The sequence below is a fragment of the Bactrocera latifrons genome, unplaced genomic scaffold (genome assembly GCF_001853355.1).
Source record: "Bactrocera latifrons isolate USDA-ARS-PBARC rearing strain unplaced genomic scaffold, ASM185335v1 scaffold_21, whole genome shotgun sequence".
Classification (NCBI taxonomy): Eukaryota; Metazoa; Arthropoda; class Insecta; order Diptera; family Tephritidae; genus Bactrocera; species Bactrocera latifrons.
The window spans coordinates 691,927-704,415 of NW_017535630.1; the positions used below are offsets into that span (position 1 = coordinate 691,927).

Genomic DNA, 12,489 nt, shown 5'->3' on the forward strand with positions numbered 1-12,489 from the left:
AAAAACCAAAGCGAAAAAAATTAATGGAAAAAAAATGTGTGTTATTTGCACGCATTTTTTTTTTTTTTAACTGTTTAGTAGTTATTTGTCCAGATTTGTTTATATTTACTTATGTACATACATTTTGTCGAAATGTTTATGTGATTTTTAGCGCCAAACTCTCTGTTCTTAACTATAGAAAATTCTCAAAAATATTTCGGAAAATTTTGGACGGAAAATTTGGGCGAGTCTAACTACCTCAGGGACAGTATTATGAGTTGCCAAATAATATAAAGTAACGGAATGAGATTGAGTGAGTTACACAAAATGCCAGCTAAATCTAAAGCCCCAAATTAGTTAAAGAGGCTTGATGGTAGGTCTCTTACTATTGCTAAGGCAGAGGTTAACATCTAAATACACTGCTTTTGTTGATACTTGTAGGCAGAAATCCAGTAAGAAATATGTCAACGCTTCGAAATCCATACTAAGTTATCTCACTCTGTGTCTTTGCATAAGTTTCTCAACGACCATATTTTGGTCTTCTATTCTGACGGGCGTTTTTGTTTTTTATGCTTGGCGATGGCCCTCCTTCCCGATTTTCACAAGTAAATTTTGTTTAACGATAAAACTCACCCATCAATAAACAAAATTGTCGTATTTGAAGTGAAAATAATCACCAAGGCATTGTTAAGGCGCCAGTAAATCCTTAAGAAGTCACTCTGCTCTATTGGCAGAGGGAATCAAGGTCCATATTTCTTCAAATATGAAGCCGGCCACAGTGTAACAATCAATGAGGACGCTATAGAGCCCTGATTACTGACTTTTTCGTGCCTAAATTGAAGAACGTTGATGTAGCCAACCTTTGGTTCCAATAAAATGGCGCTACATACCATACAGCCAACGAAACAATCAATTTATTGAAGGAAACTTCTGGTAAACGCATTATCTCGCTTCGTGTGCCCTTTGGCGTGGCCTCAAAGCCATTGCTTTCCTACGAAAATAAGCCCTATCCTGAAAAAGATTAGATAAAAGACGTTATTGCTGGCTTAGGGCCTCAAATGGAAAGCAAAAAGTGATGAATAATTGGGTGGTTGGACTTTATGATTGTGATCATTCATTATATTCCTTTGGAACAATAACACAGAGACGTCAAGAGTTGATCTTGCATAGTGTAATTCCGAACCTCTAACTCCTGAAGGCAGAATAGAGACCCTTATACCTTACAAAGATTTTTCAGCATAAAGTATCAGGACTGCCCAGCTTTGTATTCAAAGCAAATTACTATTGAAAATGATATCCTATAAAGACGCAGTCAAGAAGTTAGGACCTCCATTCGCTCAAACTTTTACAAACAATAATAAGAGCTAAGTTCGATGAGAAATACAATTCCCAGGAGTTTTCCGAACACTTTCTCGAACCCGGCGAATTGGCTGGAGCTCCAGGCGTTTGGAGGCTTGGCTTGGAGTTCTGGTCACAACAACGGACAATAGTCTCTAACAGTGCAAGTCTCATTTCTTCGTGGTCTCAGGAATATCAGCCTATTTACTGCAACCAACAAAACCTCGAAATACAGCTTACTGTAACGACACCTATCGAATAAATTTTGCTTCGAATGATTATCAAAATGTCAGAAAAAAAATATCTTTAATAATTCAGCTGTCATTTTCTGATATTTTGTCCACAACACCTCTAAGTATATGAAATTTCATGTCCAATAATAATAAGGATAAGCTTCATAGAAATCTTAAAGCCCAATCACTCTCTCTCTCTCTTCCACTCAAAATTACTTTTCGCTTCGAAAACTCCAATCACATAACCCTTTATTGTTTAATGGCCTGTCGCTACCACTTGCAATTTATGCCTTTACTTTTATTTTCACTTCGCGAAACGCCGTTAAGATTCAGTTTGGCTGCATTTACCGCTCGTTGCTTACACGAAAAGGCATAATTATTAATTTAACACTCAGATAAGATCGATATGCTGGTATATTTTACGGCAGCAGCCAAACGAAGGACCACCCATGAGCTGCAACACCCCTGGCCGCAGGACTTGCTCCAATTAGGTGCGCACACACAGACCCGGCGACTTTCAACGGCTGAATATTTATGCCTCTGGAAAGAATGTAAAACTACAAATGGGCAAAATACAAGTTATGAGCCAAGGGAGCCGAATTCCATCAACCGTCAGGCGGTTTGTTGCGTGTAAATGTAAGTACATAAATCGCTTGGGTTAAAAATCGGTAGCAAATGGTAAACGCAAAAACCGATGTAGGTCGTTTGGTGCTTATGAAAAAAAAAAAAATCATATGGATATTTAAACCCAGTGGAGGCACGCTCATGGCTTTGCATGTATATTTTGAAGAGCTTGGACTTTCTTATTGCCTTCTATGGGTTCGGGAAGCACTATGCGTAATGTAAATTATGGTTCTCTTCTATGATTCCAAGAAGATATGAACTAGCATGAGCCTTGCAAACTATAATAATTATATTACTATTATTATAGGAGCTTGAGAACACTTGGGTATGGTTCTTCTTCCGGATACAAAATTATAGATATCGGAATATGAGTGTACATTGGCTTGGCTGGTCGGTCTTCAAACTTTTAATCCGCGTTCTGAACATCTCTCCGCTTATGATGAAACTTAAAGTTACTGGCTAGAGTTTTCGACTTCGTCTGGTCCGAAATCGAGTGTAGTTAGTACAAGATTCCAGCATAGAAGAATCCATTAGACGAAGACAGTTATGAACGAAGGAAAATTGTATCTGCTATGTTTACTATAAGTAAATAGATAGAGAAACCGACTCTAATCCTTAATATCACGGACTGAAAATCCAGGCTTTATGAACAAATTTTCGGCTACGAGCTAAAGTTTATTGACATCAATGGTTCTGAAGAGTTAATGCTGTAAAAGATTCCAAGATTCCAGCATAGGCGGATTCATTTGCTGCTGCTGCAGCTTCCGCTTCAGCTGTTGGTAAGCGCCAGCACCGAAAAGAGAGAAGAAGCCAAAAAGAAGGAGTTGCAGTCCGAGTAAGGCAACAATATCGTTTTCGGTCTCTTCGACTAAACAGCTCAACTCTAAAGTTGAAAAGGAGCAGTCGGAGTCCAAGGAAGACAACGATTTGAGTTTCAATCTCTACGTTTAAACAGATTAAAACTAAACCGACCAGAACAACCGTAAACTAATAAATAAGAAGCAAAGAAATTGAGTTCATATCCAACATCGACTACGATCATAATTTGGTCTGAAACAAAATACGAGATTATGGTTGGCCTGAAAAAGCCGCTCATCCAGCTTGTTTTTAAAAAGCTGAATGAAGTATAGAAATCCGGAAGGTGCGAAGGAAGTTTCTCAGAGTTGCTGAAAAAAATAACATAGAAACTAGTATCCTGTGATGTTTCAAAATGCCACACAGAAAAACGGAAAAATGGAATAGAACCCGGAACGAAAAGTGAATGTCTGAGAAATCTGAATATCAGGTCGTCGGATTAAAATCTTTGGTTACAGTCATACTTATATGAACTGAATCTATTGGAACAGCGGCCAAGCTTTGGACCTACCTGCTATCATTTCATACCATCAACTTATACTCCATTTTTTAACCATGCCAAAGCACAATCCATAAGAAAGAACGGTGATACAGCCAGAATCCAACCGTCTAACCTTAAAAACATTATGCAGCACAAAAGTTCGGGCTTGTGGAGATTTGATGTGAAATTAAATTAAAAAATTCAACCACATTTATTGCATAAGAAGTTAAGTTAGGTTAGGTTAGATTAATTTTACAGGCCAATAAGCCACGCATAGACCAGTCTGGTCCTTTGCGATACCAGATGGAATTCATTTGCTAGGACCAAGGGTAGTAGCTGTCTCTTATACACATCTAGATGTGTATAAGAGACAGGGTTAGGTTAGATTAATTTTACAGGCCAATAAGCCACGCATAGACCAGTCTGGTCCTTTGCGATACCAGATGGAATTCATTTGCTAGGACCAAGGGTAGTAGTCATCCTTTAAGATGCCTGCGCTTCGATATCTTCTCCAACGTATCATAATGTAGCGACCCCAGACGCTTACAGAGTAGTCCTCCCAGTCGGAATAAGGGCACAAGAGATCATCCTCTGTTTCCCTGGTGTCCTGCTCAAGACATTTCCTACAGTCTTCTGGACCTGTTAGATCCAAACTGCGGGTGTGCATTGCCAGCAGACCGTAAGAACTTAAATTAAAAACGCAAGCATGCTACCTTCACTAGTTGAGTAACTGGTATTTTTGAAATGGAATCAATTCACTCCACTACTTTTCTCAACTATGCGAATCTCACTTACCTGTCCGGTTGTAATGGAAAACTTTAATGTGTTAAGCGGTCAATAGTTAAGAATATAGCGCAGATACATTTTCGATTGAGCAATTTTGCTCACCGCAGAGCAATAAACAAGCACCCAACCAATAAACCAACTAACCGAATAACCGATCAATTGACCCAGAGGCGTCGGGCCCACCTCACCGTCGCATTACATGCGCCTTACGAACGCGCTCGATTCGGGCTTGCGGTGCGGATGAAGCGATTGTATGAATGATATCGCTCAATTATTTAATGTCTGCGAAAATGTGCGGCGGGCATTTTCAACGACTCGCAATATTCATGTTTCTAGGCGCAAACAGCGCGACCAGCAATATCAGCGGCGGCGTGCGGAGTGGGCATGACAAATGACGAATTTACATATAGACGAATAAATTTACGAGCCAAAGGGAGTGAAAACTGACTAACAAATGCGGACATTCGAAGGTCTTGTTGTTGTACATGTCCTAGCAGTATTGAATGCATTTCATTATGTTTTGTTTTATTGCTCGGCTTGCGAAAGGCTCGAGGCTGGTCGCTCCTATTTCATGTTTTTTACCTTAGCAGCTACTGCTCCTTTTAATGCACTTCGTCGGTGGCAGCGCAAAGCGACGGACGGACAGACACGATGACTCGCCCAATGCCTGGTTAGCACCTTGGATAAGTCTCAAATGTGTGCATGTGTAAGTGGGTGTGTGCTTTTAAGCGTAGCTTATTGCTACTTATGTTGCATGCCACATTTTGTGGTAAGGCGAAGCCAAAATGAGCAATGCTTTAAACCTCCTGGTGCTGTTGAAGTATATAATTTTGATTGGCAGTCGAAAAGCGATTCGTTACGAATGCAAACACGAATGTTATTTTTTTTTTTAATGGAATGATTGATAAGGTTGCCACATATTTACGAAAATGGGTTAAAAGCAAATATATTCGAACGCAATGAAATCGGGAAAAATTATATACCACAGCAACATGCTGCAAAGACTCTAATGTAAGTGTTGTGTTCATCTAACGGTTGTTCATAACATAGAAATCTACTCGGTCTAGATATACAGTTAGATATGTTTATTAAAGTTAATAAGATTCAGATAAGTTTTCATAGAGGTCACCTAACGGTATGCCCAGGAAAAGTGCTGCTTCGACGGGCTCGAACCATAGGAAGAGGGGTTTCATGGTTAGCTGTACATGCAAAGAGGTGATTAGAATCATGCCGAGACTCGTTGCATGCTGGGCATATAGAGTGCAACGTGTCACAGTATCCAGAATGAAGCAGTGAAAAAATCACTCTCGATTCTCACGGCAACTTGAGCTCGTCGCTTGTATTGGGTGGTGGTTCGACTCCAAGTACGCCACTCACTGAGCAGGAGTCGTTGAAGGTGTTTATGGTTCCTCTATGAATGGCGGTCAGGACATGTCTAAAGTTAATTGTGTCCGAAGTCTGGTCGGCGTATTATCTTATGTCGTCGGCTTAGTTGAGGGAGGACCTCTTGATGCTCCTAGAAAGTGGTTCCGCTTCAAGCATGTGATTGTAGGAATGATTTCTACGGAAACACTCCAGTAGAAATTTCATGGAGAGGAATTAATAATGCTCCTTAACTTGGAGCATAAGGGTATCACTGTGTTTATGTTCCAAAAGAGGCATCAAGAGGCATCTCGTTATAATCGGAAGTGCAGTGTTGTGACATGCCTAAAGCTTCCTCGTCTGCGTTTTACTTTATCCAAGCGACCCTAGTGCTGCAAGGACCGGCCGACGGATGCATTTTATGTTGCCAACAACGTTTCTTTATCTTTTCCCCATGTACTGAGGGCTGGCGGCTTGAGAATTTAGTTACGGCTCTGCATTTTGGCCATAATCGCGGTCGTGTTCCATTGACTGCGTACACGCCTTTGCTTCCGTTGTCCATACATGGACTTTGAATCGAAGGAGCTTTACGCTGGAGCATCATTTTTTATGAATACGGCCGCTGGTTAGCGATCCGTATAGCACACATAGTTTGTGGTTCCATCGCTGCCGGGGACGGCTCTAAAAACCGTGCGGCGATCAGTTTCCTTGAAAATTCCTGCTTTCTCATCTCGGTTCATCATCGGCGGTCAGTTAACTACCAATCCCAAAGTAGTACCACTTGGCAAGAGCTATTCAACCTAGAGGTCAAGGATTTGATTGTTTATGGTATTTATGTTTGTTCCAAGAAATACAGAGTCCCTCTCTTTCTCAAATTGATAGCTGCCAACAGTAACGTCGTTTCCAAGGCGCGAGTAATATCTGTACACGGAACGCAGGGACCTTGTCTTGCCCACGTTCAACACAAGACTAACATTTTCGCTTTTTTCCTTGAACGTGGATAGTCGATTCGGTGCCATTCGCAGCAAATGGGACTGACATATTGAATGATTTCGCGCATTTTACCTCAAGATCTAAATTTGAAAATACAGTTTGTGCAAGAACTGAAGCTGCTCGACCTTCCCAAGCATCGTCCCCTCGCTCTATGAGGTCTTGAAAAGTTCCTAAAAGATCCGAAGTTTTCGAGCCAATTTTGTTCAGCGCTGAGGTCCATTCTTGGATAAATGAGTATGTAAACTAGCAAAATTGTCGCACTTGGGACGAAGAGCAAGAAAGATTCAAAATTCATTTCAACCAGAAAAAAAAAACCGTTTGGAGTGATTTGTGGGCCGGTCGAATACTTCAAAAATTATGCCGGTGAGATCGTAACCCTAAATGGGTACTATAACTGTCTATTTGATAACTGAAATTGGAGCTCGTGATCGGATATTCCCACTTCGATTCAAGGCCTTTGAGAAAAACTTCACGCGTGTAATTCACCAGTGACCAGACGAAATGCTCGAACTAGTCATCGAAAATTGGGCTCAATGAGTGGACCAGCCGAGAGGTAGCGGCGGCCAACATTTGAAAGAGATAATCTTCAAAACATATATGCCAAAGAATGTTCTTTCGATTGATAATAAACATTCCGCATTTAATTTAAAGCTTCTTTATTTTTTCTTGAAAAAGTTAGGGAACCTCAAAATGGATCACCCTTTCTAAAGTATATATACAAGTTATAAGCTGGTTGAGTTGAGCCTACTTAGCCATTTCCGTCCATTTGTATATACTCTACCTGAGTTTTGAGTTATCGATCTGAAATCTTGCATACGTTCTTTTTTCACCCAGGAGCTGATCATTTGTCGAGACGACCGATATCGGACAACTATAGCATATAGCTGCCATACAAACTGATCGTTCAAAATCAAATCCTTGTATGAAAACTTTTTTATTTCACAGTGTATCTTGAGGAAATTTGGCATGGGTTGTTGCCCAAGAAAACAATGCATTCTCCGGAGAAATTGTTCAGAACGTATCACTATAGCATATAGCTCCCATACAAACCGCGCCATCAAAATCAAGTTGTTGTATGGACAACTTCTCTATTTGCGAAAAATATTGCGGCAGCGGTTAAAGCTAAAGTTTCCTCGTTTTCATTTCTTACTCACTTTCGAAAAATGCAATTTTAAAAAAATCACTCTGGCAACACCTCTAACGGCCTACACATATTTAAACCTAACTGTAATATCAAAATTGCCAATGCTTTGTGAATTTGCTTTTCAAAGAACAACGGCTCAACGGCTCAACGACTCTAGCGACATGCCAGCTGGCAAAAAATGGCAGCTAGACTGACAGACAGACAGACCGATAAGCTAAACTTGGCACGCTTGACGGCGGTATCGCCCCCAAAGGGAAAGATTATTACTTTATAAGCCATTTTATCTAATTTCGATTTATCTATTTGCATTTTTTGTTTTGCCGTTAATATTTCCCTCTCTGTAAGTGTGTGCACGTGTGTGTGTGTGTGTGTATGTATGTTAGAGTTTAGTGTTTTTTGTTGTGGCTTTTTTTGCCCACTTTGTTCTCTAAGCGCATTTAGAGCACGTGCCACACGAAGTAAATTGATTTCGCCAGTAGGTGGAAAAATAAAATTAACTCTCGCCTCGCTGTGGCCGACATAAGCGCGTGGTCAAGGCGCAAAACCAGAAGTAAATGCAAAACTTGCGAACAAAATTTTAAATTGATATATTTGTGAATATGTATATTTAGTATAAATATACAATATTATATGTATGTATGCGTTTCGCCTTCTATATCTGTTGCTTAGCTACTGACTCGCCGCTCTGGAATTCGCTACTAGCGCGGGCGGAGTCGCTTATGCCGCGCCGCCAGTGACTTTCAGTGCGGAAATGTAACCGCTTTATCGCGGACGCGATTCGTACAAAAAGCATTATTTCCAAAATTACATTCATTAAAATTGACTTGGTTCATTTGTTGATCGCATTTGTTGTTAAGCGTGTTCTTTCCATTGCCGTCATTACGGCTGTCCGTCAAAGCAGTCAGTCAATAGTCGCGTTATGCCCCCCGGCTCGATTAGTAATATTATAACAGATTACTAGATTTCGTGGCTAAGTATTCCGAGTAGCAGTTAAGATTGGCTTAACCATTAAACAATACATACTTTTTTTCTCGCGCATAGCCGAATCTTTTTAATAGCAAATTACAATATTTTCAATTTTGTTTTGCCTCAAAGTGTGGTCTGTCCATTAAATTTTTATTTCATTTTAATATTCGCGTTTAGATTTATGCGCACCCCAAAAACGGCGGCTGGTCCACTTAAGGCATGTTATGCTTTGCACCACAAATTACAGTTTTGCTTAGCGAGTGCACCAAAAGAACGCGTCAAAACTAACTAAAATGCAATTAAATAAGCTCTTTAGCTAATGATTAATGTCACAGCGGATTTAGTGTGATTGGATTGCATGAAGCAATGACCAAACCCAAGTAGACGAGGTAAACGAAGAAGTGTTGCGAAGAAGTCACTTTTTTCAAAAACCGTTTTTTTTTTTTTTTTTTTCATCAAACACATTAATTATCACAAAAAAGTACTCAGAAATTGTTAATCAAACGCAAAATATTTAATTATCATTTATATTTATTATGTTGTCTTCAAAGCAATCCCCACCAGATAAAAGGTACTTATACTAACGATTTTTCTAGTCCTCGCAACACTTTTTATAAGCAAGTTTTTAGGATGGCCTTCAGCTTCTTTAGCGAATTTGGTTTTAACCCTTCGATCGATTAAAAACCGATGATTGTTGACTTGTTTGCATGTCAAACTCAAAAACGCATTACTTATCGGCAGAATAATGGTCTCCATAAATGTAGAATCGGAATTCGCACGATCAAGCATGTCGAAAGAAACCTGTTTACGGTACTCTCTCTGAAAAAAGAAAAATTGAGCTTTATGGGGACGAGTTGAGCAAGAACGCGTTTCATGCCAAAAATATCCACCAAAATCATTCGAACGGACTCGCGAGCGGTGTCGAGCTCTCTTGCCATTTTTCTAACACTTGACTGATGATTTTCGAGCACGATATTCTTCACATTTTTTAATATTAGTTTTAATATTAATTTCAATTGTTCATAAAATTTTTTTTTTTTTTTTTTTTTTTTTTTTGCCCAGCTCTTGACCGATGCTACGACTGCTACTATGCCGGTCTCTTTCGACCAATTCAGCGATTTTATTGCAATTTTCGACGACAGGCCTTCCGGAGCGTGGCGCATTTTCGACCACCTCTACACCAGAATGAAAACGTTGAAACCATCGTTCTGCGGTGAAAATGGAAACTGTATCGGGTCCATAAACTGCACAAATTTTATTGGCGGCTTGAGATGCATTTTTGCCTTTATCGTAGTAGTACTGTAAAATATGCCGTATWWTATTCTTTTTATTTTGCTCCATGTTTGCGACGCTATAACGCACGCGCCTGAAATAAGCTTTCCAAAAAGGTATAGCGTGACCCGATGCGACGAATACAACTAGAACTACGAGCTCTCAGCGCCAACTAGCGAAAAACCGCAAGACTTTTTTGACAACCTAATATAATGTCGGTTGAAAAGGTTGAAGGTCGCCCAGAACGTGGCATGTTTTTTTGCATGGATCAGTCTACTATCAGTTTACTACTGGGTAAGCCGGCTTAGTTTGTAAACAAAATGAGAAATATGGCTGCACTGGTGAACAAGAGTGAGTCTTGATATTTTTCGATCAACTACGATATTTCAATCTTCAATCAAAGAGAGAAACCGTCTAAGAAATAATGGAAGAAAGGTCAACTATTGCTTTAAGAATGATATTAAATATATATTGTTTTTTTTTTTTTAGCTCTATTACGAATTCTTCTAAATGTAATTAAAAGAAGTTTTTTGTGGGCAAAAGTAAGAGTTTTATATATTTTATGTATACAACGACACTTGTATTGTTTTCAAAATATTTCAATCAATTATTTATCTGTTTATTTCTCCTCACTCTACCATTCTTCACTTGCCTGCACTTTACCATTTTCAACTCGATGAGAAAGCAAAGCAAAGCACAAAACATACCAAATCCCCAAACAACAAATATCAGCGAAAAATGTTCGACTTTGAGCGGTTGAAAGATAATGGAGACAGTGCGGAAGAACTGTATCTCATTGCTCAAGATGCCCTCCTCAGCGCTGTCGATGAACATTTTCTGGAAAATACCCGAATCGAAAACATTACCCAAATAACAATTAAACAGCTGCAAAAACGGTGAACCATGCGGCAAACTTATGAACATCGGCACCTGTGTCAGCTCCTCGGCGATCAGCTTGAAACGGGGTATACGCAGGAATTTCTGTTGATACATGAAAAAGTTCACTTTATCCTCTATGTAGGTGAGTATGTACGAGGTGTTCAAATCGCGCAGCAACTGATAGTCCTCCAATGGACTAACTTCAATCAAACGGTCGTAAATGATTTGCGGTATACCCGATAAGCGACTCATATAGGTGATGTCCTCCTTCGTCATTGGCAGTGAGAATTTCGTGCGCGCGATATCTTCTATGCGATTGACCTGCGGCTCATACAGCCGCGATATAAACATGCTGGCCAAACTCGTCTGATACAAACTGGTCAAAAGAAAGCTACAAGCCAACAATAAAAGGGCGCAGAAAATTTGCGCACTCGTACAGCGACTAAAGTAGTAACTCGGCTGGTAGAGTAACGAGCTGAGGCTGCGCAAAAAAGCCAAGCCAAAGTTCACGCGGCGACCGCGCAGCCAGGAGAGCAGCATTTGCGCGAGGATTGCATAGCAAAGTGCCAACATTATGAGCAACCAGAGTAGACTCGTCATAGGCTTGAGGATGTACATGTAGAGCGGCAGTGGTGCGGCGTAGGGTGCCATTAAAAATGTGCGATAATTACAAATTACAGCGCTGTGCGAATAATTGGGGTACATGAAGAGCAAATCCGCCAATATATCGATTTCCTTACGCTCAAACGCCTTAATAATATTCGTTAAGTTCATTTGATAGGTGGGCATGCGTACCTCTTCAAATCTACCGTTATAATGTTGTACGAATAACAGTATCAATTGATACAAATAACCGGCACTAGCGAGATTGCCATTATCGTCGGTGTAGTGATAAACCCGCGGCGCATTATTGCTAATGCTCGAGCGTAGCGCATAACCTTGAAAATTCTTCAAATGCGTTTTGTCGTAATACTCGCTGAGTTTGCGCAAAGCCACCATTTTTATGCGTGGAAAGGGTTGATATGTGTAGAGCGTTCGATTGACCAAGGCCAGCACGTTGACGAAGCCATTTCGCCAACAAAGTTGGAAAAGTGTGGTTATGCTCGAAATTTCCTCTGACTTGTCGTACACGAACAGCACATTCGTGTTGTGCAGTTTCCACAGTAGTTCCACCAAAAAATGCATCGTGCGATTGGTTTCGTTTGCTTGTAGAAAAACGATGGTTAATATATTTTCCGTTATGCGGCCCTTCAAGCTTAGCTGAGCCTGTTTTTCATAGTTAACGATTAATTTCGGTGTCGCAGCGCAGCGCGCATATAGTTCGTTGGCGTAAGCTTCGTTAATGTTCAAAAAAATATTTAATTCCAGTTGTAAATTTGAGGTTAAGTTATTAATGAGGTCGGAAACTGTTGCAGCAGGCACAATTTTGCAGAGTTGTAGTGTTGAAAAAAGTAGTAAAAATATTTTTTCAATTTGCATTTTGGAAAATTTTATTGTTAATATTATATTATTGAAATATTATTAAATTTTTTTTATAACTTTTTAATATTTATTAACTTCTTTCTTTTATTTTTCCG

At 39.8% G+C, this 12,489-nt stretch overlaps 1 protein-coding gene across 1 annotated transcript in view; it reads right to left on the reverse strand.

The window, feature by feature from the left end:
* The window catches only part of LOC108968305, a 186,497-nt gene extending 174,400 nt beyond the window's left edge, over positions 1 to 12,097 (reverse strand). The window contains exon 1 of the mRNA XM_018932253.1: positions 10,741 to 12,097. Coding sequence (XP_018787798.1) covers positions 10,741 to 12,097 — 1,357 coding nt within the window. The remainder of the gene's footprint in view (positions 1 to 10,740) is intronic.
* Between the last annotated feature and the right edge of the window lie 392 nt (positions 12,098 to 12,489).